Raw genomic sequence first — 25353 nt, 5'->3', positions numbered from 1 at the left:
GAGCCGGTGGAGGCAGTGTCATGCTTTGGTCAATGTTCTGCTGGGAAACCTTGGGTCCTGCATCCATGTGGATGTTACATTGACACGTACCACCTACCTAAGCATTGTTACAGACCATGTACATAATGCACTGTGCCACAAAGCAGAAATTGTTCAGGAATGGTTTGATGACCACAACAACCAGTTTGAGGTGTTGACTTGGCCTCCAAATTCCTTAAATCTCAATCCAATCCAGCATCTGTGGGATGTGCTGGACGCCATGGAGGCCTCACCTCACAACTTACAGGACTTAAAGGATCTGCTGCTAACATCTTGGTGTCAGATCCCACAGCACACCTTCAGGGATCTAGTGGAGTCCATGCCTCGACAGGTCAGGGTTGTTTTGGCAGCAAATGGGGATCAACAAAATATTAAGCAGGTTGTCATAATGTTATGGCTGATCAGTGTACTGTTGTAAATCATAAGCCATTATCAGGCGCTTCAGCTGATGGACGTTTTCACACTCACTTATTTTATTATTTTTTTTATAAATTCCACTTCACCTTTTATGGAGTTTTCTGGGTGTCACTAAATGAAAATAAGCTGTGTTGCTTAATGTGTTGAAATAATGGAAAACAAACAGGCTATGGGTTCAGAAGTCTTAAAGAAACAGGAACAGGGAAACTCATACACACTGACACCAAACTATGTGCTATCATGTACAGAAAGTCATTGAGGTGTTTTATTTTTTAATTTTTGTCCAGCAGCTTGTTTTAGTAAAATCTGATGATTAAGACAAAATGTTATCTCCTCTTACTTAGCCACATTTGCCTCGTAGCTTCATTGAAGTGCATTTCAGACACCAAACATCATCTGGTTGTCTGTTTTAAATGTGGTGTGTATGGTGACCACAGGTACTTTTTAGCCAACGTATAATGAAAAGCTCTGGTCATTAAAAACAAAAAGAAAAAAAAGAAAAGGAGATTAGACGAGTGTCACGTTGTAGTTTAATTGGCAAAACCCATCAGAAAATCGGGAGTAGAGCATGCTCTCAGATGTGGACAACAGACACACAGCATCAGCTGGAAGGAACACACAGGTTGAAGGCACATGGAGAGTTGGCAGTGGCCGAGCCATGACTTTTTGTGTTTTTTGTTAAAAAAAAAAAAAGAGCACTTTTTCCAATTCATCACTTTTAAAGCACTGGCTACTGATTTCTGTTTGCAGATCATAAAGCTTCAGAAGCAGAAGAATTACATGGTCGTCCCCTGAGAACTGATTTATTCTATATATATGCGAGATCGACAAAATACTGAAATCTTTTCCTCTCCAGAACCTCCCGCAGGACTCGGAATTCCGGCTGTACGAGTCCAAGGCACTTGTTTCAGCGACTCGATTCGATTCAGAGTTCTGTTATTCACTTCCTCTTTAATACACATTGTTCTGTCTGCATTTGTTGTCTAACAAAATGGTAGGAAACAAAAAAAAAAACTGGTATATATATCTGAAGGCCTAATTAAGCAGACAGGGATTAGTTGAGCTAAATGTAAAGGGATAAAAGGTCACTTGTATGTGGAAGTAAAAAATAAAAGTTTCATTGAGACATTTACACTGTACACAGAGTTAATATCGAAGTATATAAGGATAGATGTGAAGTGAGCTACATCAGAGCGTCAGGGAAGCGCCAGAGTGTTTATACGCTCACACAGAGACGAAATGAGGGATCGTCCTCATCAGCCAGCAAGGCCTGATGGGATACAGCAGCAATCAGAACTGTTCTGAGAGCAGCTCACACAGCCGCTGAGACACGGTGTCTCGACTAGTCCTCAGGGTGAGCCGGTACATCTGCACAGGAGAGAAGACGGGAAGAGGAGCAGGTCAGTTACACCACTGAATATTTACCTGGGCTGTCTGTGTGTGTGTGTGTGTTAAAGACTGATTATTTACCTGTTTGTGTGTGTGTGTCAGTGTGATTTGTGTACCTGTTTGTGTGTATGTGTATCACAGTGTGATTTGTGTACCTGTTTGTGTGTATGTGTGTCAGTGTGATTTGTGTACCTGTGCTTGTGTGTTAGGTTCTAATCTCAGAAGGCAGCCAACTTGTATCGTCTTTGTGTGTATAACACCAGCACCAACAAAATTAGAAGGATTCGGGTCTACTCCATCTAGCAGCGCTGTTCCAAACCCAATAATCTATAACACACACACAGTTAGAATATGCTGCAATGGAGCTCAGTGCTTGTGGATAAATAAAAGAGCACATCCATCAGGACTCGTTTGTTTAATCTAACGAACACAGACGTGAACACCAGTCTGGAGATACCTTAGCCTTGGTGATCTCTGTATCCATAGAATGCTTAGCCTTGAAGATCTTTTGCACCTCCTGCTGAGGACTGGGGGGGGGGAACGGACACGAGAAGCAAATCAGTTTTATTTATTAAACATGTTGCGCTGAAAGGGGACAGCTAGAGACGATAAGCGACATGGAAACAAGGTTAGTAGGAAAAATGAATTAGGGATCGGATCAAACTCTATATTATGTTAACGTTCACAATCAATAATATGTGATTTTCAGCAAATGTCATTTCACTGTAGCCTTCTGTCCAGTGACATCACTCACACCAATACTGAAATAAAGCAGCTAAAGCAATAAAACACCTAGGCTGAATTTTAATAATGTGTTTTTTCGCTCAGGACTATGATGTGTGCATCGTTACACATCCCTAAGACACAAGACTGCCATGTCTTAGTAACAATCTACATGTGCGTGTGCTTCGCCATGCTGCTCTTCTTCTTAATGCCCGTCATCACGAGCATTTAGTGATCCAACATTTCATGTGATCAGCAACTAAAATTTAGCACTCAGGGGAGGGATGTTCTGGTTCAGCCCAGGAGTTTATGTTCCTGACACGCCCCCTGATGGATCTAGCTTGTAATTCGTCCAATACATAAAAGGACAACATTTTTCTGAAGCACTTTTTCTGTCTCAGATACACTGCAACACCCAGCAAACAATGTACTAAGCTTTGATCTGTAAATATAATGAATTCTGTAATGTATAAAGTAAACATGTCTGGTCTTAACAACATGTTTGTTTGATTGTTCCAGGATCCAATATTCAGCGTGTTTTCTCTGGTATCTAAGTTGTCTTTATTTGTCACATAATTACATTACATCTTTGCATATCCCATCCTTGAGGGTTGGGGTCAGAGTGCAGGGTCATCCATGATGCGGTGCCCTTGGAGCAGGGTGGGTTGGGGGCCTTGCTCAAGGACCCAACGGTGGCAGCTTGGTTGTGCTGGGGCTCGAACCCCGATCTTCCAGTTAATGACCCAGAGCCTTAACCACTTGAGCTACCACTGCCCCATCTGTATCTGATCTGTGATACGGTACTAATGCTGCATGTTCTAGTTCTAGCCATTATTATTCCTCTTAGACCAAATAAAAAGAAGAAACAAAAGGCTAAAAGGTTAACTGGCCTCTGTAGACGTGATCAAAAGTGTGTGATTATAATAATGTCTTTTTACTAAATTGTGCTCTTAAGGTCTTCAGTGATGTAGCACATGGAGCAAACACTTTACTTACGCGCCAAGCTGCTTCCAGCGCTGAAAGAACTCTTGAGATGTCATTTCCGTGGGCTGGAAGAACTTGTTTAGAGTGATGGGAAGTCTCACAGAGATGTTCTGCATGCTGCCTCCATACCTGTATGAACAGCAGGTGTAGCTTTACAACTACATAGAGTTTCAGTTCAGACTGTTACAAGAGTTAACGTAATGACGAACCGAGGAGAGAAGCTGAGCTGAGACGTGGAGCAGGGGGAAAACACCACGGTGTACAGCAGTGTGTTTGTATATGAGGGTTGTTTTGCTCAACACAACTTTGTGGGAACAGTTTGGGGATGACCCCTTCCTGTTCCAACATGACTGCACACCAGTACACAAAGCAAGGTCCATAAAGACATGGATGTGGAGGAACTTGACTGGCCTGTGACCTATGAGCCAGACCTTCTCATCCAATATCAGTGCCTGACCTCACAAATGTGCTTCTAGAACAATGGTCAAAAATTCCCATAAACACACTCCTAAACCTTGTGGAAAGCCTTCCCAGAAGAGTTGAAGCTGTTATAGCTGCAAAGGGTGGGACAACTCCATATTACATTCATGTGCATGTAAAGGCAGACGTCCCAGTTTTGGAATGGGTCGGGGTCTCCGGTCTAATTCATCCCAAAGGTGTTCTATGGGGTTGAGGTCAGGACTCTGTCCAGGCCAGATCAATAAAACATATGTGAGATGACATCTGAAGTTCTTGTAGGAACACTAAGCAGGACCGAGGTCGAGGAACATTCACTCACCTGAAATGGATACTGAGCACTGGGGCATCTACAAAGTCGGACAAGCACTCGATGTTGAGAACCTGCTGAAGCTGAGCTCCTCCGTCTATTACAGGATCAATTGCTTTTGTGTGAACATTCAGCTGTAAACAAGGGATTAAGGACATAACCAAAGACGTGTACCACCGACTACAGAGCATCGGTTACTGCTTATTAGTATAAAAGCTAATAATGTATCAGAAATTCACTGATATTCAGTAATATATTATATAGTCCACTAAAACACCTATGCTGAATCTTTCTTTTCATCATATTTCATTAGAAACCTGCACTGGTCAGTAGGATATGTCTTATAAAAGGATATGATTACTCAGGGCATCGTGGCACACCACAGAGGTGGAGAAATTCACAAACTGCGTTGTGGTTTTGTTTCCGTAGAACACGTACATGCGGCCTGAAACGTCACGTTATATCAGACATGTCATCAAGAACACGCACACACACAAACACACAGAGCGATCACTGTCTGCAGAGCAGCAAGGAAATCTGAGAGATCTGTATCTCATATCTTGCAGCAAGCATTCATAACCCTCTCATGCTAGCACATGCCGGACGAAATCGTTTATGAATCCACACAACTCACAACCTGCAGTAAACATTTCCAAAAAAAACCCAAAAAATATATGAAGGATGACATTCTTGCTGCCTCAGCTTCATTACTGAAGACAAAAGTTTAAGGTGCATTTTGGTTATAAAAGCTCTTATAAATGTCATAGAAAAATGATAAACCAAAAAAGTCTACGAGGCACATACCCAAGTTCTGTCTGAATTCAGACTTTAGGCCAATCTGCAGCAGCTGGTTCTCATACAGGACACCGTTATTCTTACAGACAAACCTGAAACACACACAAACCTCTGTTTTTAGCGACACTGTAGATTACACAAACACACACTGAACTCAAAATACACAATTATTACAAACAACACACACCCATGAGTCAAAACAGGGATCATTCACCATGATGAGACTTAAAAATTAGTGAAGTATTTGAAATGAATAGATTTATAAACTGATAAATAAATTGAAGTATAAATTTGAGAAATGATTCTCAAAAGATCTGATTTATAAAAACAGAAATATTTAAAATTACATGCTGTACACAAACAGATATCATAGGACTTATGAAGCAGGTGTTGTATAAAAGCCCTGATGAATGTGGGATTGAAGCGCACCTTGACAGGTTTTCCTCGATGATGGGTGTGGAGGCACTGAAACTGGCTGCCTGGTTTTCAGAGAACACGTCCACCAGCAAGCTGCCCGTGCTGGACGCCACTGGAGGACTGGCAGAGTTCAGACTTGTGCTGTTTCCCAAACTCACGAGGTCAGAGGGAGGAGAGGACGAGTTCACCTGGAAGAGATGATGCTAAAGTTTTCCTTTTGTTTGTTCAGGTTCACTTATTAATCTGCAGACTTCTCACAGCTTGCAATAAATGCTCACAACTAACACAAAGTGATGTAAGCAAACATGCAATAAAAACAAAACAAAAAGGGTTTAATGGCCGCTATACTTTACCTAGGGATGATGTACACTATACTGGCAAAAGTTTTGGAACACCCCTCCAAATCATCGAGTTCAGGTGTTGTTTTTCAGGGGCTGCACTCGGCCCCTTAGTTCCAGTGAAAGGAACTCTTAATGCTTCAGCTTCATACCAAGACATTTTGGACAATTTCATGCTCTTTGTGGGAACAGTTTGGGGATGACCCCTTCCTGTTCCAACATGACTGTACACCAATGCAGAAAGCAAGGTCCATAAAGACATGGATGAGTGAGTTTGGTGTGAAGGAACTTGACTGTCCTGCACAGTGTCCAGACCTCAACCTGATAGAACACCTTTGGGATGAATTAGAGTGGAGAGACTGTGAGCCAGGCCAAATCTGGGACGTCTGCCTTTGCATGCATATGAATGTAATATGGAGCTTCAACTCTTCTGGGAAGGCTTTCCACAAGGTTTAGGAGTGTGTTGACCATTTTTGACCATTCCTCTAGAAGTGTATTTGGGAGGTTAGGCACTGATGTTGGACGAGAAGGTCGCTCACAGTCTCCGCTCTAATTCACTCTAATTGGTATGCTGAAGCATCAAGCCCAACCCTGGAATTCAATGATTTGGAGGGGTGTCCCAAAACTTTTGGCAAATTTCGTGTATATTGCCATTTTACATAAAAGCAACATAGTTGTCAAGAATCATCAGGTAACATGACGGAAGACAAACCATGCTGTTTACACACAAGCATTCAGTTATATAAAGTATTTCACTCATTCATTCATTAAATGCCTTGTCTTCTGTTCACTTGAATATGAACTAAAGCATGGTTTAATCAGAAGATCCTGGAAACTGCACACAAAAGCAAGGATTTCCCTCGTCCGAAAAAACACATCACGTCGGTTAGGAATCACACTCTAAAACCCAGACCATGCAAGGACCTGGAACAGAGCGGCAGCAGAAGTGTGAAGTGCGCAAGCCTGAAGTGATAAGGGAGAGAGAGGCGTGTTCAGAGTGGAGGACATGGGAACTGGGCGTGGTCTGTTGATTGGGGGTGTGGCTTTAACCAAGGCTTCACAAGCAAAAGATGAGGGGGTGGGCTGAAGAGTACAGAAGAAAGAAGAACACAAGGAGTGGATATGAACAGAGACATGAATAGAGACAAACAACTTTTTTAGTATATGGACCATCCTTATTGAAATAACGGCCGATAATAAGGAGTGCCGATAAAATGAGAGTGCCGTCCTGTGTGTATATTACTGTACAGCTGAAGATATCGCAATACAATACACAATGCTCCTGATCTGACAAAGACTGATATTTTAGTAAGATTAATCTAGCACAATGACTGCAAAAATAAGGCAAGCTTTAAAAATATGGAGGCTGAAAATTATACAGGCCTCCTAACCATGACTCTTATCTAGATTGATGTTTTCTCCTTTAGGTAAAAAGGAGAACGAGCAGGATGGCAGATCCTGATTAACTGCTTGAGCAACTCGTGCTGTACTGCTTTCCTCCCTCCCTGTCTCTCTCTATCTATCTATTCAATTCTCCCCTCTTCCTCTCTCCTTCACATACCACCTCTCTCTACCTCTTTCTCCCTCTCTCATTCTCTCTCTCTTTCCTGAGCCTTGACTTTGACAGGTTCTCGTTTCTTGTTTTCTGAAAACCGAATAAAAAATTAAACATGATTTAAACTGTATTTCATCGGTCATCATGTTACCTGGCCAGGGCTCCAGTATCACCTGTGTGTGGAAGCACTGCAATATTACAGCAACACTACAACTACATTTAATTAAATGTAAACTGTTTACATCCTTACAAACTGAATCAGTGACTATTTACCCATTCAAATGAAATAAATTCACATTATTATAGACACACTTAAATAGATAAATCAATCTATTCGTTATCCTGTGCTGTAAATAGACACTGAAGTCCGTTCACACATGGTTTCAGACTTGCGTCCAGCACAGCCGCACATCTGTTTAAAACTGGAACCTAATTAGACTCTAAACCCGATGAAGCCCACCTTTGCGTTCGTGCTAGCCGCGGTGTGATCGGTGTTCCCGTTAACGTTGCGCTCCTTTCGGTTTTCATCCACCTCAGGAACCGTTCCAGATCCCTTCTTCTTCTTCAGCTTAGCCAAGATAGAGGATTCTCGTTCAGGGAAAGGTGGCATCTCCTCCAACACTGTGGCCTTTTACAGATAAACAGACAGAAAACAGAAAACTTTGGTTGCTGCACATGGGTTTACAATTTATTTAAAAAAATACCATGATATAAAGAAAAAATTAAGTAGAGAATCCTCTCATACATTTCTGGAGTTTATTTACACTGCATCTACTTAAAGTCCCAGGAAATAGCAAATAATAAACAATAAATATTTGATTAAATGCTGATCTCAGACCAGCTGAATCTCAGATCGTTCCTACATGAGAACTGCCAGCCTCAGTTTGGGCGTGGCCTGATATTCCATTCGGTATACCTGACGGACATCCCTCTGTCCGAGTCTCCCAGCCTGCCAGGTCATTCGAGCAGGGTCTAATCCCACAGAGTTAACAAAGCAGATTGTAAGTTTAAGAGAAAAGCATTTAGATTTTGATGACCGGTACCAGTATATCGGTGCTGGCGATGCAGCTGAGGCGCAGGTATTCGACGGCACGTTGCTGCAGCTCCACATCGGCGTTACGCAGCTGACTGTCTGAACGAAGCACCTCCTGTATGGTGCCCTTCACCTCGGGGAAAAGGTTGATGAATTTGACGTAAGCCGAAAGCAGCAGAGCCCGAGTGGGAACCGAACACAAGTGGAACTTGGAGTGGAGGAGGTTAAACTGAATAAGTGGACTGAAAAAGGGGAAAATAGGAGGTATAGAGAGATTAGAACAGACATCTTTCCTTATCACACTCATTCCCCACACTTAGATTATTCAAAATCTCTTGGTGTAACACTCTTTCCTATTAAGATTCAGTTTTCAGAACATGTTTTATTTATTATATTAAACAACTTTTCTTAAAACTTTTCCTTTTTTCTCAGTCAGCTTGGTCACTGGCTCCCTGCCGATCTCATTTCCGTTCATCTGGCACACACGCAGGTTTTCAGTCATAAAAAATTAACATCAAATTATCCCAAGGCTTCCCATGATTACCAAGAAAGAGCAAAAACATCACTGGATCATCAGTACACACACCTGCCTCCACAGCAACCTCCAAACTCTCTCTCACTCTGTCTCACTCACTCACTCACTCTCCCACTCACACTCTGTCTCACTCACTCACTCACACTCTGTCTCACTCACTCACTCTCCCACTCACACTCTGTCTCACTCACTCACTCACTCTCCCACTCACACTCTGTCTCACTCACTCACTCTCTGTCTCACTCACTCACTCTCCCACTCACACTCTGTCTCACTCACTCACTCACTCACTCACTCACTCACTCACTCACTCTCTGTCTGTCTCACTCACTCACTCTCTGTCTCACTCACTCACTCTCCCACTCACACTCTGTCTCACTCACTCACTCACTCACTCACTCACTCTCTGTCTGTCTCACTCACTCACACTCTGTCTCACTCACTCACTCTCCCACTCACACTCTGTCTCACTCACTCACTCACTCACTCACTCTCTGTCTGTCTCACTCACTCACACTCTGTCTCACTCACTCACTCTCCCACTCACTCTCTGTCTCACTCACTCTCCCACTCACTCTCTGTCTCACTCACTCACTCTCTCCCACTCACTCTCTGTCTCACTCACTCCCTCTCTGTCTCTCTCACTCACTCTCTGTCTCACTCACTCACTCTCTCTCTGTCTCACTCACTCACTCTCTCTCTGTCTCACTCACTCACTCACTCACACTCTCTCACTCACACTCTCTCTCTCTCACACTCTCCCACTCACACTCTCTCTCACTCACTCTCTGTCTCACTCACTCACTCTCTCTCTGTCTCACTCACTCACTCACACTCTCTCTCTCTCCCACTCTCCCACTCACACTCTCTCTCACTCACTCTCTGTCTCACTCACTCACTCTCTCTCTGTCTCACTCACTCACTCTCTCTCTGTCACACTCTCTCTCTCACTCACACTCTCTCTCTCACTCACACTCTCTCTCTCACTCTCTCACTCACACTCTGTCTCACTCACACTCTCCCACTCACTCACACTCTCTCTCTCACTCACACTCTCTCTCTCACTCACACTCTCTCTCTCACTCACACTCTCTCTCTCACTCACACTCTCCCACTCACTCACACTCTCTCTCTCACTCACACTCTGTCTCACTCTCTCACTCACACTCTGTCTCACACTCACTCTCCCACTCTGTCTCACTCACTCACTCTCTCTCTCTCTCTCTCACTCACACTCTCCCACTCACTCACACTCTCCCACTCACTCACACTCTCCCACTCACTCACACTCTCCCACTCACTCACACTCTCCCACTCACTCACACTCTCCCACTCACTCACACTCTCCCACTCACTCTCCCACTCACACTCTGTCTCACTCTCCCACTCACACTCTGTCTCACTCTCCCACTCACACTCTGTCTCACTCTCCCACTCACACTCTGTCTCACTCTCCCACTCTCTCTCTCACTCACACTCATTCTCACTCACTCTGTCTCACTCACTCACACTCTCTCTCTCTCTCTCTCACTCACACTCATTCTCACTCACTCACTCACACTCATTCTCACTCACTCACTCACACTCATTCTCACTCACTCACTCACACTCATTCTCACTCACTCACTCTCATTCTCACTCACTCACTCACACTCATTCTCACTCACTCACTCACACTCATTCTCACTCACTCACTCACACTCATTCTCACTCACTCACACTCATTCTCACTCACTCACACTCATTCTCACTCACTCACTCACACTCATTCTCACTCACACTCATTCTCACTCACTCACTCACACTCATTCTCACTCACTCACACTCATTCTCACTCACTCACTCACACTCATTCTCACTCACACTCATTCTCACTCACTCACTCACACTCATTCTCACTCACTCACTCACACTCATTCTCACTCACTCACTCACACTCATTCTCACTCACACTCATTCTCACTCACTCACTCACACTCATTCTCACTCACTCACACTCTCTCTCACTCACTCACACTCTCTCTCTCCTTTTACTTCTGAAAATTGGTCTGAAAGGCCAATTTGGGGCCAATAACAGTCCTGGGGTGTATGGACTGCATTAGGCGTTAGTTTCAGACGCAAAAATAGGACAATTTTTTGTCCATGTTTCAGCTCACTAAAATGTGAGTGCTGATCAAAGCTCATTTATAGTCCATTATGAGTTTTTAAGCCTTGGACCAGCATCTGGAACAGAAAGGTCAGAATACTGGCAGCAGCTGGCCAGCACTAATCTATACAAGAAGGTGGAAGGAAAATGGCAAGAGCTTTCATTTTGCTGCTGTGATAATATGACTACATGATGGCAAAAAAAAAAAATGTCAGGAAAGAGATTACGAAGGATGTGTGGATTCACCACCATGACAGCATCCTACAACTTCATTTGAAGTATTACTTCCAGCTCCATGTGAAGTTTAATGAATGTGCAAAGAAAAAAAAATTATTTTACTAAAAGAAATCACATTAAACTTACCTTGAGCGCGGGTCTCCGGCAATAAGATTTCCAAACTCACCCAGAATGTAACCGCCCACTTTTACCAGGTTTTCATGGCAGGCTGGAGCCTGTAGGGCCTGTGGGGGTCACACACACAGATAAACACAGGTGCTGGTTAATATTAGGAACAATAAGAGCTGCTGCTTACAGGATGCAGGGTAAGACTGAACAGTGGAAAAAAAATGTCTAGCACCCTATAAATAATTTTGTACATGACTTTTGTCTATATAAGGCAGCAGAGAAGTCAAAAGAATTTGTGTGCATAATTAAGTGCCTTAGAGTGGGAAAACTTTGACATAAAATTATTTATGACAACAACATAATCAACAGGATCAGTCAAAAGTAGGAAAAGTGTTGCAAACAACAGAAGAACAGCTACAGAAGGAAGAAAAGAGAAGAGTTACAGAAGAGTCATAAGCATTAAAGCCAGAGGAGGAAGAGGAAGAGGAGCATGGAAAGAAGACCATGAGCATGAAATCAATAGAATCATGTGGCCAGGTGGGAGCCGTACCTCAAACACAGTTTTGGCAGCGTATCCCTGCACATCATCTCGGTTGATGACGATCTGAATGACTCGGTACCATACTTCCTCACTTACGTAATCCCCAGCGATGCGGATGAGGTTCAGGATGGTGTCTACATACCATGTGTAGTCCACTGCATACTTTTCTGCCAGGATTGCCACTTTCAGAACCTGAGGAAGGGGAAAAAAAAAAAAATCACCTTTAGTGTTTCTTCGGTGGTTTACAACACACAAAGAAACCGTGCAGCACTACTGCTGATACTCTGTATATAACACTGTAAAACTAGAGATTTATTATTACATCCTACTTAATAGCCATTATACACCGATCAGGCATAACATTATGACCACTGAGAGGTGACGTGAATAAGACTGATGATCTCCTCATCATGGCACCTGTTAGTGGGTGGGATATATTAGACAGCAAGTCAATATGTTGTCCTCAAAGTTGATGTTAGAAGCAGGAAAAATGGACAAACGTAAGGATTTGAGCGAGTTTGACCAAAAGGGCCAAATTGTGATGGCTAGACCACTGGATCAGAGCATCTCCAAAACTGGGTGTTCCCGGTCTGCAGTGCATCACAGTGTGTTGCGTATGGGGCCGCATAGCTGCAGACCTGTCAGGGTGCCCATGCTGACCCCTGTGCACCACAACAATGGGCACGTGAGCATCTAAACTGGACTACGCAGCAATGGAAGAAGGTGGCCTGGTCTGATGAATCACGTTTTCTTTTACTTAAAGGATCTGCTGCTATCATCTTGGTGCCAGATACCACAACACACCTTCAGGGGATCTAGTGGAGTCCATGCCTCGATGGGTCAGGGCTGTTTTGGCAGCAAAAGGGGGAGCAACACAATATTAGGCAGGTGGTCATAATATTATGTATGATTGGTGTATACATACATTTATCTTGTATTTAACACAAACTAAACACACTCTTAAACCTGATCAAGACGTTCAATCAACACAATGTAAACAACACGGAGGATGAGAAAGAGGAAGAGATTATAAACCCAAACTTACGATCTCTTCTCTGATTGAGTAATCAGCTGTCTCCAGGTAGCTCAGCATCTCGGCGACAATCTGTTTGGCGTTGCTACGGTCGCACATGGCATAGAGAAGGTCCACAGCACGCTGCCTCACACTCACATCACGCTCAGTCTGCATACACACACACACACAGTTTCACGTTAGTGTATTTGCTTCAGTGTGCGTTAATTAAAAACACAGCAGGTGTGCAGAAGATTGGATGACTGAGACATAACGATGAGATCTGTTATTATTATTAGAGGAAAGTTTATTCAGTCTATCTTGTTGATATAATAACTGAATATTAATTTTAGCCCATCTACCTAGCAAACAGGTCACACTGTTGTCATAATTACAGCAAAACAATCAAATGAATAAAATAAGGATCCTGCTGATATTTTTTTGCACAGCAGCTACAGCTGAATCTGTGCGTGTGCTGCTAGTAGCAGGTGGGTAAGGTATACCTAATAAACTGGCATACAGGAAGTTAAAAAGGAAAAGAAGAGAGACGGTCAAAGGTAATATCAGTGAAAGACGGTAGTGATAAAAGCATTATTATTCATTCATGTCCTGTCAGATCATGATTGCTAATCTCAGGTACACTGGCTAGCATGTTGGTTCAGTGGATTAGTCGACATCTGCGTTTGTTCTTCTCTTATACAACAATCAGAGGAAAATTAGGTACATGGAATGTACAGGGAAACTCAAACGAGCAAAATAAGCTGCAGTGTAAAGCTGCCATCCCTCCTACTAGCAGTTAAACTTATTAGCAGAAAACGGAAGATGGTAGCCGGAGGATGTTTGTGTGTGATGTGAAGAGAAAACATCACAGCTAATAGCCAATTAAACCAACAACCTCTCCTCCTTCTGGTGAAGCTTCAAACAAAATGCCCTACATCACACACTTTCTACAAGAAAAAGAGATCAAGACTTTGGCTGAGTTTCTTACAATATTTTTTTTTAGCCTAGCCAATTGTGTGGATTAGGTGAACCAGCACCGGAGTTTTTACATACCCAGTGGGTCATGACATGTCTAACTGTGTGTGTGTTGGTCAAATCAGCTTCTGGGCTAACGTTAGACATACAATATTATTGACTCTGACACATTAAAATCATGATGTTTTAACAATTTGGCGTATTTTATTACACAGACACACGACAGTATGAGATTTAACCTGATGTTTTAGTGATGGACTGCTACTCAGTTCTATGAGTAATAAAGGTATTTACCTTTAGTGCATTAATCACAGTGTCAATGTGGGTTTTTACAGCCTCGTGGGAAAACTCCGAACTCGCCAAAGTGCACATGCTCTCCAGGGCCAGATAGCGCAGGTTCGTCTCCCTGTGCTGAAGAAACTGACCCAACTGATTACAAGCTCGCACCAGCAGGGTCGGCTCACTAACCAGGGAGGGGTGGGGGGGGGAGATTGGGGGTGTAAAAAGAGAGATTAAGAACATTAAGAGACACATTAGAAGAGGACACTTATAGCAGTATCAGTTAAGTCTGACAGCAATAAAGAGAGAGTCAGAGCGATTAGAACATCACTGAATTAAATGTTCACTGGACCTCAGTGACCTGAGCCTGGCTTGGCTACTGGCTATCAAACAGAAAAATCTCCCAACCCTCTTTAAGAGTTTAGAGGAAGTCTGAATTTACATTTCAGGCATTTTGGCAGATGCCTTTATCCAGAGCGACTTATATTTTATACAACTAACTGAGGGTTAAAATCTCTGCTCAGGGGTCCAATCTGTGGCATCTCAGTGGACCCCGAGATTGAAACTAACAACCTTCCGATCAGTAACCACTAAGCTACCACATCCCTACAGTGACTCAAATAACCACTCCTCATAAGCGTGTTGAGCAGCAGAAAAGAATAATGTCTCAGTAAATAATGTCAATGTAAATAATGTCTTTTCTACAACAGCAACAAAGTTGAGGAACTAGCAGGTCAGTGTAGTTTCTGAGTTTATTATAGCTCCAATTCCTTCCTTTCGCAAGCTGAATGACGCAACGGCAGTTCAGAGACGGCGTGATAGTCTCCAAGTGGACAACAGCAGAGTCTGCAGAAGATCTAACTAAAGCTGCAGAGTCAGATAAACCAACCTTACTGATGGATACAGGGCATGGTTCCTGATATGATGCGTTCAGATATTGATTTTGATTCAGCTGATTTTACCAGGAAAATAATACAAAAAAAAAGAGAGGAGGCACAAAGCCAGAGACAGTTAAAAAAAAAAAAAAAGAGAGAGAGAGAGAGAGAGGGGAAATGATGAAATGAGAGACATGACAGAAAGCATAACTAGCAGTTAGCATTAGTAACTTTATCATGGTGTGTGTGTGACATTAACCTGTCGTGGTGGATGATGAGACTGATGGCCTCAAACAGGACTGCATTCTTGGCGTTGGAGTGCTGCACCTTCTTGGATTTAGGAGGCTCTTGTGCTTTGTTCAGAATCGTCTCCAGGCACTCGGTTAGGCGTCCACGGATCGCTGCATCCTCTGAAGCCGGTCAACAGTCATTATATGGGTCATGGAAAAAAAATAACTTGTTACAACTGAGACTCTTTCTACACTGAGGTTTCTTTTATTTTAACAATGGATCCAAAAGCAGCTTCACAGAAATCCAGATACAGATTTCTACTTCCATATTGAGCTTAATGAGCTGACTGTAACTTGTAAAATTCACTCATTCATTTGTAACAGTTTTATACTGGTCATGGTCACTGTGGATTAACTGGCTTATTGGTTTATAGTTTTGGAATTTGATATACACTGATCAACCATAACATTATGACCATCTGCCTAATACTGTGTTGGTCCTCCTTTTGCTGCCATGAGCCCTGACCCGTCGAGGCATGGACTCCACTAGATCCCTGAAGGTGTGCTGTGGTATCTGGCACCAAGATGTTAGCAGCAGATCCTTAAGTCCTGTAAGTTGTGAGGTGAGGCCTCCATGGATCAGACTTGTTTGTCCAGCACATCCCACAGATGCTGGATTGGATTGAGATCTGAGGAATTTGGAGGTCAAGTCAACACATCAAACTTGTTGTGCTCATCAAATCATTCCTGAACCATTTCTGCTTTGTGGCACGGTGCATTATCCTGCTGAAAGAGACCACAGCCATTGGGGAATACTGTTTCCATGAAAGGGTGTACATGGTCTGTAACAATGCTTAGGTAGGTGGTACATGTCCAAGTAACATCCACATGTCAGAACCCAAGGTTTCCCAGCAGAACATTGCTTAAAACATGACACTGCCTCCACCGGCTCGCCTTCTTCCCATAGTGCATCCTGGTGCCATGTGTTCCCCAGGTAAGAGACACACACACACCCGGCCATCCACGTGATGTAAAAGAAAACGTGATTCATCAGACCAGACCACCTTCTTCCATTGCTCAGTGGTCCAGTTCTGATGTTCACGTGCCCATTGTTGGTGCTTTCAGTGGTGCACAGTGGTCAGCATGGGCACCCTGACTGGTCTGTGGCCATGCAGCCCCATACACAACAAACTGTGATGCACTGTGTATTCTGACACCTTTCTATCAGAACCAGCATTAACTTCTTCAGCAATTTGAGCAACAGTAACTCGTCTGTTGGATCGGACCATTCGGTTTAGCCTTCACTCTCCGCGTGCAACAGTGAGCCTTGACCGCCCATGACCCTGTTCCCGGTTCACCACTGTTCCTTACTTGGAGCACTTTTGATAGATACTGACCACTGCAGACCGGGAACACCCCACAAGAGCTGCAGTTTTGGAGATGCTCTGATCCAGTGGTCTAGACATCACAATGTGGCCCTTCTTCAAATTCGCTCAAATCCTTACGCTTGTCCATTTTTCCTGCTTCTAACATCAACTTTGAGGACAAAATGTTCACTTGCTGCCTAATATATCCCACCCACTAACAGGTGCCATGATGAGGAGATCATCAGTCTTATTCCCTTCACCTCTCAGTGCTTAGAATGTTTTGGCTGATCGGTGTATTATATAATATAACTCAAACAGAGGAATTCCTTCAGGAGCTGGTACAGACATTAATGTGATAACGTCATTCACACACTTTCCTTTAAAACAGTAAATAAAAGGTCTCACCACTGTTTTTACTGGACTGCTCCAGTCAGCTCTGATTAGAGACTAATTGATTAAATCACACTAAAATCAATGGCTCACACCAGAGCACCTAGGATTAAACTGTCCACAGTCTGGTGGAAGTGTTCAGGCATGCACATTCTGTAAATATGCTGTATTATTGCTGTTAAAAACCTCCTTTATTTCACAGATGCTTGTGTTAGTACACAGATCTCATGAACTAACAAGCATGTAAAAAAAAAAAAAAGTTTCCTGAAGCTCGGATCCTTTGTGGTTATCTCAGTTGTGTGACTGTTCTGCACTGCAGTCTGCAAGCCCTACAGCAGGACTGCTTTTCTGTGTTTACTCTTCGGGATGATGATGATGGTGTAGACAGTGCCACATTTCCAGGTAGATTTTAAAATGAAGGTTATTATGTAAAAAAAAAAAAAGAGCACTGTGACCTCTGCATAATGAATCGAGTGGACGCCCTGCGCTTGCAAGTCTAAGGTTAATGGATGAGCTGTCTGACTTTCTCCCCAAATGTTGGTGGGCAGGAGCGGAGCACAACCGGGAGCCAGTCCAAGCGGCGCGTCACTCTAGCCTTTTGAACCCATTAGTAACAGGGAACATGCAGTTATCCTCATTAGTGATTAATTAATCAGTCGTTCGAATGATACTGGAATGTCCAGTTGGTGTGAAAAACAGCACAAAAGCACTTATGTAAATAGAGGATCAGCAGTGCAGAATGAAACAGTGCAGAACGACACGTGACACATTTCTGCGGTTTGTAGTTTGATGTCGTAGAATGTCCGAGAGACGGGTTAGTTCCTGTTCACACGTACATTATAGCTTTTAATAAACAGTCGCCCCCTTACCAGCCTCTCTCTCTCTCTCTCAAAATGCAGTCTGTCATTTCACAGAGAATCTAGGGAGTGTAAACTCCTCTGTGCTGAAGGTGCAAGAGCTGGAAAAATACTTACAACCAAGACTCCTTTCATAAACGTTAAGTAAACTCCTACAAAAAACTTCTGACCAATCAGATTCCAGAATTCAACCTCTCTTTTTTATAATGGACTTGTTTATAGAACGTTAATAATGATCTTCTGGTTGTGATTGGGTGATGGAGTGGTGATGTGGTGTGTGTTGTTTGATCAAACCTCAATGTAAAATGAATGAATATCGAATAAACCCTGTTTTGGTTTAACCTGTTTATATACCATACAGCTGAGGAACAGTTAAGAAACAACAATATTTAGTGTTGCTCATATCAACACTCTGTGTGTGTGTTATACACTGATCAGGCTCATATGGGATATATTAGACAGCAAGTGAACATTTTGTCCTCAAAGTTGATGTGTTAGAAGCAGGAAAAATGGACAAGCGTAAGGATTTGAGCGAGTTTGACGAAGGGCCAAATTGTGATGGCTAGACCACTGGATCAGAGCATCTCCAAAACTGCAGCTCTAGTCTGCAGTGGTCAGTATCTATCAAAAGCACTCTGTAAGTATCACATGGAGACCCCACCTCACAACTTACAGGAGTTAAAGGATCTGCTGCTAACATCTTGGTACCACAGCACACCTTCAGGGATCTAGTTCAACAACAGTACATCAGACACCTGTAACACACACACAGACACACACCTGGTGGTGGATAACACTGCAGCAGGCGGAGCAGTTTGACTGACAGCCACGGAGCTGCAACAAAATAATATGTATAGTCCTGCAGGTCTGTGGATGCTGACGTGACGATCTGAGAAAGAGAGAGAGAAAGAAAGAAGGAAAGAAAGAAAGACAGAAAGAGAGAAAGAAAAACAAATCAATCTGATTGGAAAGCATGGTCAATTCCTTAAGATTAAAAGAGAAGTTCACTTTCAGAAAAAAAATAATTTCCTCACCCCCTCGTCATCCAAGATGTTCATGTCTTTCTTTCTTCAGTCGTAAAGAAATGATGTTTTTTGAGGAAAACATTTCAGGATGTTTCTCCATGTAGTGGACTTCAGTGGTGCCTGTGAGTTTGACCTTCTACAATACAGTTTAAATGCAGCTTCAAAGAGCTCTAAACCTCGATCCCAGCCCAGGAAGAATGCTCTTCTAGACATCTAGACAAACCATCACTCATTTTCTTAAAAATATTTCTGAAAAATAAATAATTGTATACTTTTTAAACACAAAAGCGTGTCTAGGTCCTCCTTCTCCACACTAATAAACACTGGGTCTTTAGCCCCGCCTACGTCACCCGTGACCTTTCAGCGTGATTACGTTGTACGTAGCTTCGAGGTTGCGCGACCCAGAGCTAGTGCTAGACAAACTTTTGTGGTTAAAAAGTATACAATTTTTTTATTTCTGTGAAAATGAGCGATGGTGTGGCTAGATAAGAGCCTTCTTCCTGGGCTGGGATCGAGGTTTAGAGCTCTTCGAAGCTGCATTTAAACTGTATTGTAGAAGGTCAAACTCACAGGCACCACTGAAGTCCACTACATGGAGAAACATCCTGAAATGTTTTCCTCAAAAAAAAACAAACAATTTCTTTACGACTGAAGAAAGAAGGACATGAACATCTTAGATGACGAGGGGGTGAGGAAATTATTTGTAGAGTTTTGTTCTGTGAACTTCTCCTTTAAGGAATTAAATTAATAGAAATGATTCTAAAAACAGGTTTTTTCCAGTTTTTATTATGAAACTCAGACAACAGCTTATTAATTTTATCTCTCTCTCTCTCTAGCCAGACTAAATCTCATGTTTAACCCTTATGGAAGAAGAAACACTTTGTTCTTCGTTATAAATAATGTTTTCAGTGATATATTTAAAAATGTCATTACTCAGTGGATGTGATGACTCCAGTATCTTACCCTGCTGAGTCTGGCCACAGCCAGAGACACGGCGGTCTTAAAGTCGTCTGGGTTCTTCTGAGCCAGAGTGATGATGAGACTTGTCGCTGCCGTCACCACTCCCTGGGAAAAAGACATTAACCTTATTATCTCTAATGTCTAATCTCATCCTGTTATTCCCTAGAAAGAAGAGTGTCTGTTAGACAAAATGAAGTACAAACTGTCAAAATGGAAAAATGAAAAGGAAGTGTGCAATTTGTATTACAGATCTCCGACAGAACCGATGTATCGGTCACTATATCAGAAGATAAGAGCACTGCTGTAGAACTGAGACGCCATGATGAGAACACCAACAACCTCTACAGGTCAGGGTGAAGGTTTCACCATCCATTATTCTAAAAGGACAAAGCTCTCATCAGCAGAAAGAATCTGCTTGGATCCATCACATACAAGCTCACTGGTGAAGCATGGTGGTGGTAGTGTCACGGCTCGGGCTTGCATGTCTGCTTCTGGCACATTCTCACTAATTTTTACTGATGATGGAGCTCATGAAGGTAGCAGCAAAATGGATTCTGAAATCTAAAGAAATATTCTGTCTGATCATTTACTGAGCAAAACAACAATCCAAAACATCCAGACTTCTTCAAGGGAAAGAAGGTTTCAGACCTTCAGTGTGATGGTCACATATCTACATGTTGGTCATAGTGCAGAAAGGAAAAGCCCAGAACTTCCAACTACTAGCATTCACATGCAAATTTTATATATATTATATATATATATATATATATATATATGCACAATATATGCACAAGCCATCTATATAAATCTATGTAATGTGTGTAAAAATCTATATATAAAAAAAAAAATACCAAGTGTTGATCATTGAGAAGGTGCACAACACGTGACGTCCATTCGCCCATGGGGACAAGATCGGGGGACGTCCGGTTGAGCCGCAACAAACACAGAGCTGCACTCTGCTTCACGCTGTCCATTGTGTCTCTGCAAAAATAAAAACAAAATATTTATTATTATTTATTATTAAAATATAAAAATCTAAACATAGGTACATATGTACTATGTTTTTTTTCCATAAAAGACATTTAACACGCAACATAATTCTGACATTTAGCACTAAAAGAATTTATTTACTTTCTGCTATAAGCACAATAAACAAACCTCCATGCCTTATTAATCTTGACTCACTTATGTTACTGTGTGTTTTGTGTATTGAAGATATCCACACAGTATCCTAGTTTCTTGCACTAGGCTGATCTCTTACCCTGCCACCAGGATGCGTGGCACCTCTGAAGCAAACGCCTCGGCCATCTCTCGGCTGCCCACATTGGCAATGCAGTGCAGTGCCAGGTTCATGAAGGTGGGGTTCCTGCTGCTCAGGTCATTCTTTATGGCGTTGTTGATGAGGCGGATCAGATCGCTGTTGCTGTTCACCAGCACTGAGATAAACAGGTAGCCCTGAAACACCACAGCACAGACACCACACAGGGAAGAATCAGCCTCCGATTTGCTGGCACGACAAATTATTTACTGTTTACTAATGATGACATTTTGCATTCAAGCCTTTAGGAAGCCATTAATATTCAACCTTTTAGTCATAATTTCAACAAAATGGTAGTTTCTCACAGTTTCTAATGTAAGCAGTTTTTAGTCCTTGCTGTAGAACCAACAGTCCAGTGGGTGAAGCTGGATCTGATCCGACTCCTCCTATAAGCCCAAGACTAAACCTCTAACCCTAACACTGTACACCTCAAAAAACTCATTAAACACTCCTATCTAGCTTGAAGCACACTGGGCTGTCTCCTTCCCTTTGACTTTTGGCAGGAAGAGCTTCACATCAGGGACACTTTATCTGCAGCGAAGGGTACTACGGTGGAGATTTTGGTGCCACGACACATTTATTATCACAGGAGGCACAAATGTGTAGAGTGCACACATACACCGATCAGGCACAACATTATGAGCAGTGAGAGGTGAAGTGAATAAGACTGATGATCTCCTCATCATGGCACCTGTTAGTGGGTGGGATATATTAGGCAGCAAGTGAACATTTTGTCCTCAAAGTTGATGTGTTAGAAGCAGGAAAAATGGACAAGCGTAAGGATTTGAGCGAGTTTGACGAAGGGCCACATTGTGATGGCTAGACCACTGGATCAGAGCATCTCCAAAACTGCAGCTCTTGTGGTGTGTTCCTGGTCTGCAGTGGTCAGTATCTATCAAAAGTGCTCCAAGGAAGGAACAGTGGTGAACCGGAGACAGGGTCATGGGTGGTCAAGGCTCATTGATGCACGTGGGGAGAGAAGACTGACCCGTGTGATCCGATCCAACAGACGAGTTACTGTTGCTCAAATTGCTGAAGAAGTTAATGCTGGTTCTGATAGAAAGGTGTCAGAATACACAGTGCAGGACGGGTCAGGGCTGTTTTGGCAGCAAAAGGGGGACCAACACAATATTAGGCAGGTGGTCATAATGTTATGCCTGATCAGTGTACACCCCAACTCTATTAGATATCACAATCACAGTTATTATGTAGTTTAAAGGTTATTAGTTTTGTTGACTGGTGTTCGGTGTATTCGTATCTCTTTGTATTAATTATTTGTCTGCACAAAATCTTTCCCCTGCTACTCACTAACACAGACAAACACAACCCTGATGTTTTTATTCTCTTACATCCTCAAAGCCGCACTACAGAAAGAAACAGTGCTTCAGTACACCTATAGGGCTCACGGCCGTGTCCATGCATCGTTTACATCCTCCTCAAACATGTCGTGTTCGTAAATCACACTGTACGTGAATGATAAATTAAAATGAAACCCCACACCCTGCAGATGTTGCTCCTGTAGCACTTACTATCTGCTTCTCAGTGTATTTGTTGGAGCTGAGAAGGTTCACTGCCTCCATGTGGCCGAAGTCGATGTCATGGCCCAAGAGGAAAATAAACAGCAGCTTACACACATATTTCTTCTTACTGTAACCATCCAGAGCTTTATCTCCTAAAACACACACAAAAATGTTCAGTTCACTTGTTATCCAGGTATTTGAACACACACACACACACACACACACACACACTACCTTTAAATTTGGAGCGGATGTTGGCCAACTCTTTGTTTATTCTCTTGATCTCGGCTTCCTTACTTTTACCTGCAAATACAGTTCAACAGTTAGGATGATGTTCTTCAGATTAAAAGCCTCACCCCTTTTTTCCCCCACACACAGAGCTGACCATTACGCTCTAACAGTTACATATTTGTTTCATCTGACCAGAGAACACTCCTCTACAAGATTAGAGATCTCCTTCACACTTCACTCTGGCTCTTTTACACTGCTCCTGGAGAGGAACTTCTTCCCTGAACACCAGTCTTTAAGACCATGGTGATGTAGGACTCTCTTGATGCCTCCAACTCCTTCAAGAGTTCCTTGGTTGTAGTCTCAGACCAAACTTCATTTAAATGTTAATTCCCTGAATGCTGCAGTGTCTGCGTGTTCACTGGGTTTTTATATTCCTATACAGATGTTTGTACAGATGCTCATGGAAGCTTCAAGTGTTTGGAATTTGCCAATTAATTAATGCTCCAGCTGACTTTCCAGAAGATACGTAGAGTAACATGTGGAACTGCAGAAAACTAAAAGCATCTTTAGCATCAGTGGATTTAAACATTCAGCTTCAACTTTACACATTAACACGTCTCTGGGGGAAAACTTTCAAGGATTTAATAGTGCATATCAGCTTTTTTTTTTTTTTAGGTCTATAGCAATCCTCACTTCCTGTTTCGCCTTAGTTTTGCAATTGCATCATTTTAGTTCCTCGATCGGGTAGACTTGTGTAAAGCTGAGTGGTTATATTTATTATACTCAGGGACAAGGTGTTTACAGTGAATTTCACACACACACACACACACACACACACGACTGAGAATGTGTGCGTTTGTTACATTCTAACAAAGTGGTTCAGAAAGTGTGGAATCACTTTCAGAGCACAAGAGAGACACTGAGTAACTCGACTCAAGTCAGTGCGAATGTACACAGCAACATCATTCAGTTTAAGTTGTCTTTATTTGTCAGAAATTCTTTTCTTCACATATCCCATCCTTGGGGGTTGGGTTCAGAGAGCAGGGTCATGATACAGTGCCCCTGGAGCATGGAGAGGTTGGGGGCCTTGCTTAAGGACGCAGCGGTTCAAGCGCCTCAAGGTGTTAATTAATCAGTAATAATGTAATATATATAAAAGTAATGTAAAATGTAAGATATATAAAACAACAGGTGAAACAAGTGAAACAACAAGTGAACAAGTGAAAGTGTCTGGAGCGCTTGTCTGGGTTTGGATGAACCTCCTGTCGGTCAATTAATAGCTGCTATTCTATAGGCCAGCGTGGCTCGCAGGGGCGGGGCTTCGGGAATCCCTCCCACATCAAACTCACCTCAAGTGTTAGAGACCTGATCTCACCTGATAAATAACCACTCTGGTGACGTCATCACCACGTGAAAATAAATAAAATAATCAAATAAATAAAAAAAAACCACACACAAAGAGTTTTTAACACGAACGCCTTTAATGTGTTCAAGATGACGGCTATAGGCAAAAACATTTATTTTCCTTGGCTTACAATAAACATTAATCTGCTCTTAAATGTTCTAAAAATGGACAAAATGGGCTGCAACTGAACGTAAACAAACAAACAAACAAACAAACAAAAGTCTCATGTACCAAAGCACAAGATTGGGAATGAAATAAATAAAGTGAGTCAGTGTTCAGAGTGCCACACCTATCAGGTCCGCTACACACACACACACACGCGCACACACACTTGCTAAACACGACTTTTGTCAGCATTAACGGAGTTGTTGTTGTTGTTGTTGTTAGTGTTTACAAGTAAACAAATAAACAAACATCCGCTAAAGTGCGATTTATTTTAGCTTTAGTGGTGTGAACGGGTTTAACGGAATAACTTAGGTCAGAGTTTAATGCTTAAAATACATGTGTATTTCCCTGAGAAGTGTGTGTGTGTGTGTGAGTGACAGAGAGAGTGTGTGTGTTAGGAATATTTCTATATAAAGTGAAGTAGTTAGCACTGACGCTAACGCCAAGTTACCACTTTGTTCAGCTTGCGGCTGTTAAGGCAGAAAGTGCGGCGTTAGCATGTTAGCACTTACAGTTCCGGATGTCGGAGATGAAAACGGCGAGCCCGCGCATCCCGTCTCCTTTAGAAACCGCCGGCATGTTTCTTAATATTGTCCTCAAAAGTCTGTTTTCCAAAACAAGCAGGACAGTTAGGCTAGGTTAGGTTAGCTGGGGTTTGGCTAGGTTCTTCTTCTACTACATTTCCGGTGTCCTGCAGAGATCCTGTTGCTCGCGCAGCCTC

General features: G+C 42.5%; 1 protein-coding gene across 1 annotated transcript; it reads right to left on the bottom strand.

The window, feature by feature from the left end:
* Nucleotides 1–1138: 1138 nt before the first annotated feature.
* Nucleotides 1139–25353, bottom strand: LOC131360444 (AP-2 complex subunit alpha-2). The gene is made up of 22 exons (XM_058400927.1): nucleotides 25145–25353; nucleotides 23066–23134; nucleotides 22841–22983; nucleotides 21255–21448; nucleotides 20845–20974; nucleotides 19997–20098; nucleotides 18789–18897; nucleotides 15424–15574; nucleotides 14305–14473; nucleotides 13069–13206; nucleotides 12033–12215; nucleotides 11501–11598; nucleotides 8467–8698; nucleotides 7884–8051; nucleotides 5543–5718; nucleotides 5123–5205; nucleotides 4675–4763; nucleotides 4331–4455; nucleotides 3565–3681; nucleotides 2303–2372; nucleotides 2038–2172; nucleotides 1139–1824 (listed from the first exon to the last, which is right to left on the bottom strand). Exons 1-22 carry the CDS (start codon nucleotides 25209–25211, stop codon nucleotides 1747–1749), a joined length of 2826 nt encoding a protein of 941 aa, XP_058256910.1. The 5' UTR covers nucleotides 25212–25353; the 3' UTR covers nucleotides 1139–1746.

This window comes from Hemibagrus wyckioides, linkage group LG10 (genome assembly GCF_019097595.1).
Source record: "Hemibagrus wyckioides isolate EC202008001 linkage group LG10, SWU_Hwy_1.0, whole genome shotgun sequence".
Classification (NCBI taxonomy): domain Eukaryota; kingdom Metazoa; phylum Chordata; class Actinopteri; order Siluriformes; family Bagridae; genus Hemibagrus; species Hemibagrus wyckioides.
The sequence above is the reverse complement of the archived record's forward strand: the minus strand, read 5'-3'. Positions and strand labels throughout refer to the sequence as shown.

Coding starts and splice junctions, on each gene's coding strand:
- LOC131360444 (XM_058400927.1), bottom strand. CDS start 25,211: ATGCCGGCGGTTTCTAAAGGAGACGGGATGCGCGGGCTCGCCGTTTTC. Junction 5,206..5,542: donor ATCGAGGAAAACCTGTCAAG/GTGCGCTTCAAT, acceptor TGTGTGTTTCAG/GTTTGTCTGTAAGAATAACG. Junction 4,764..5,122: donor TGAATTCAGACAGAACTTGG/GTATGTGCCTCG, acceptor GTGACGTTTCAG/GCCGCATGTACGTGTTCTAC.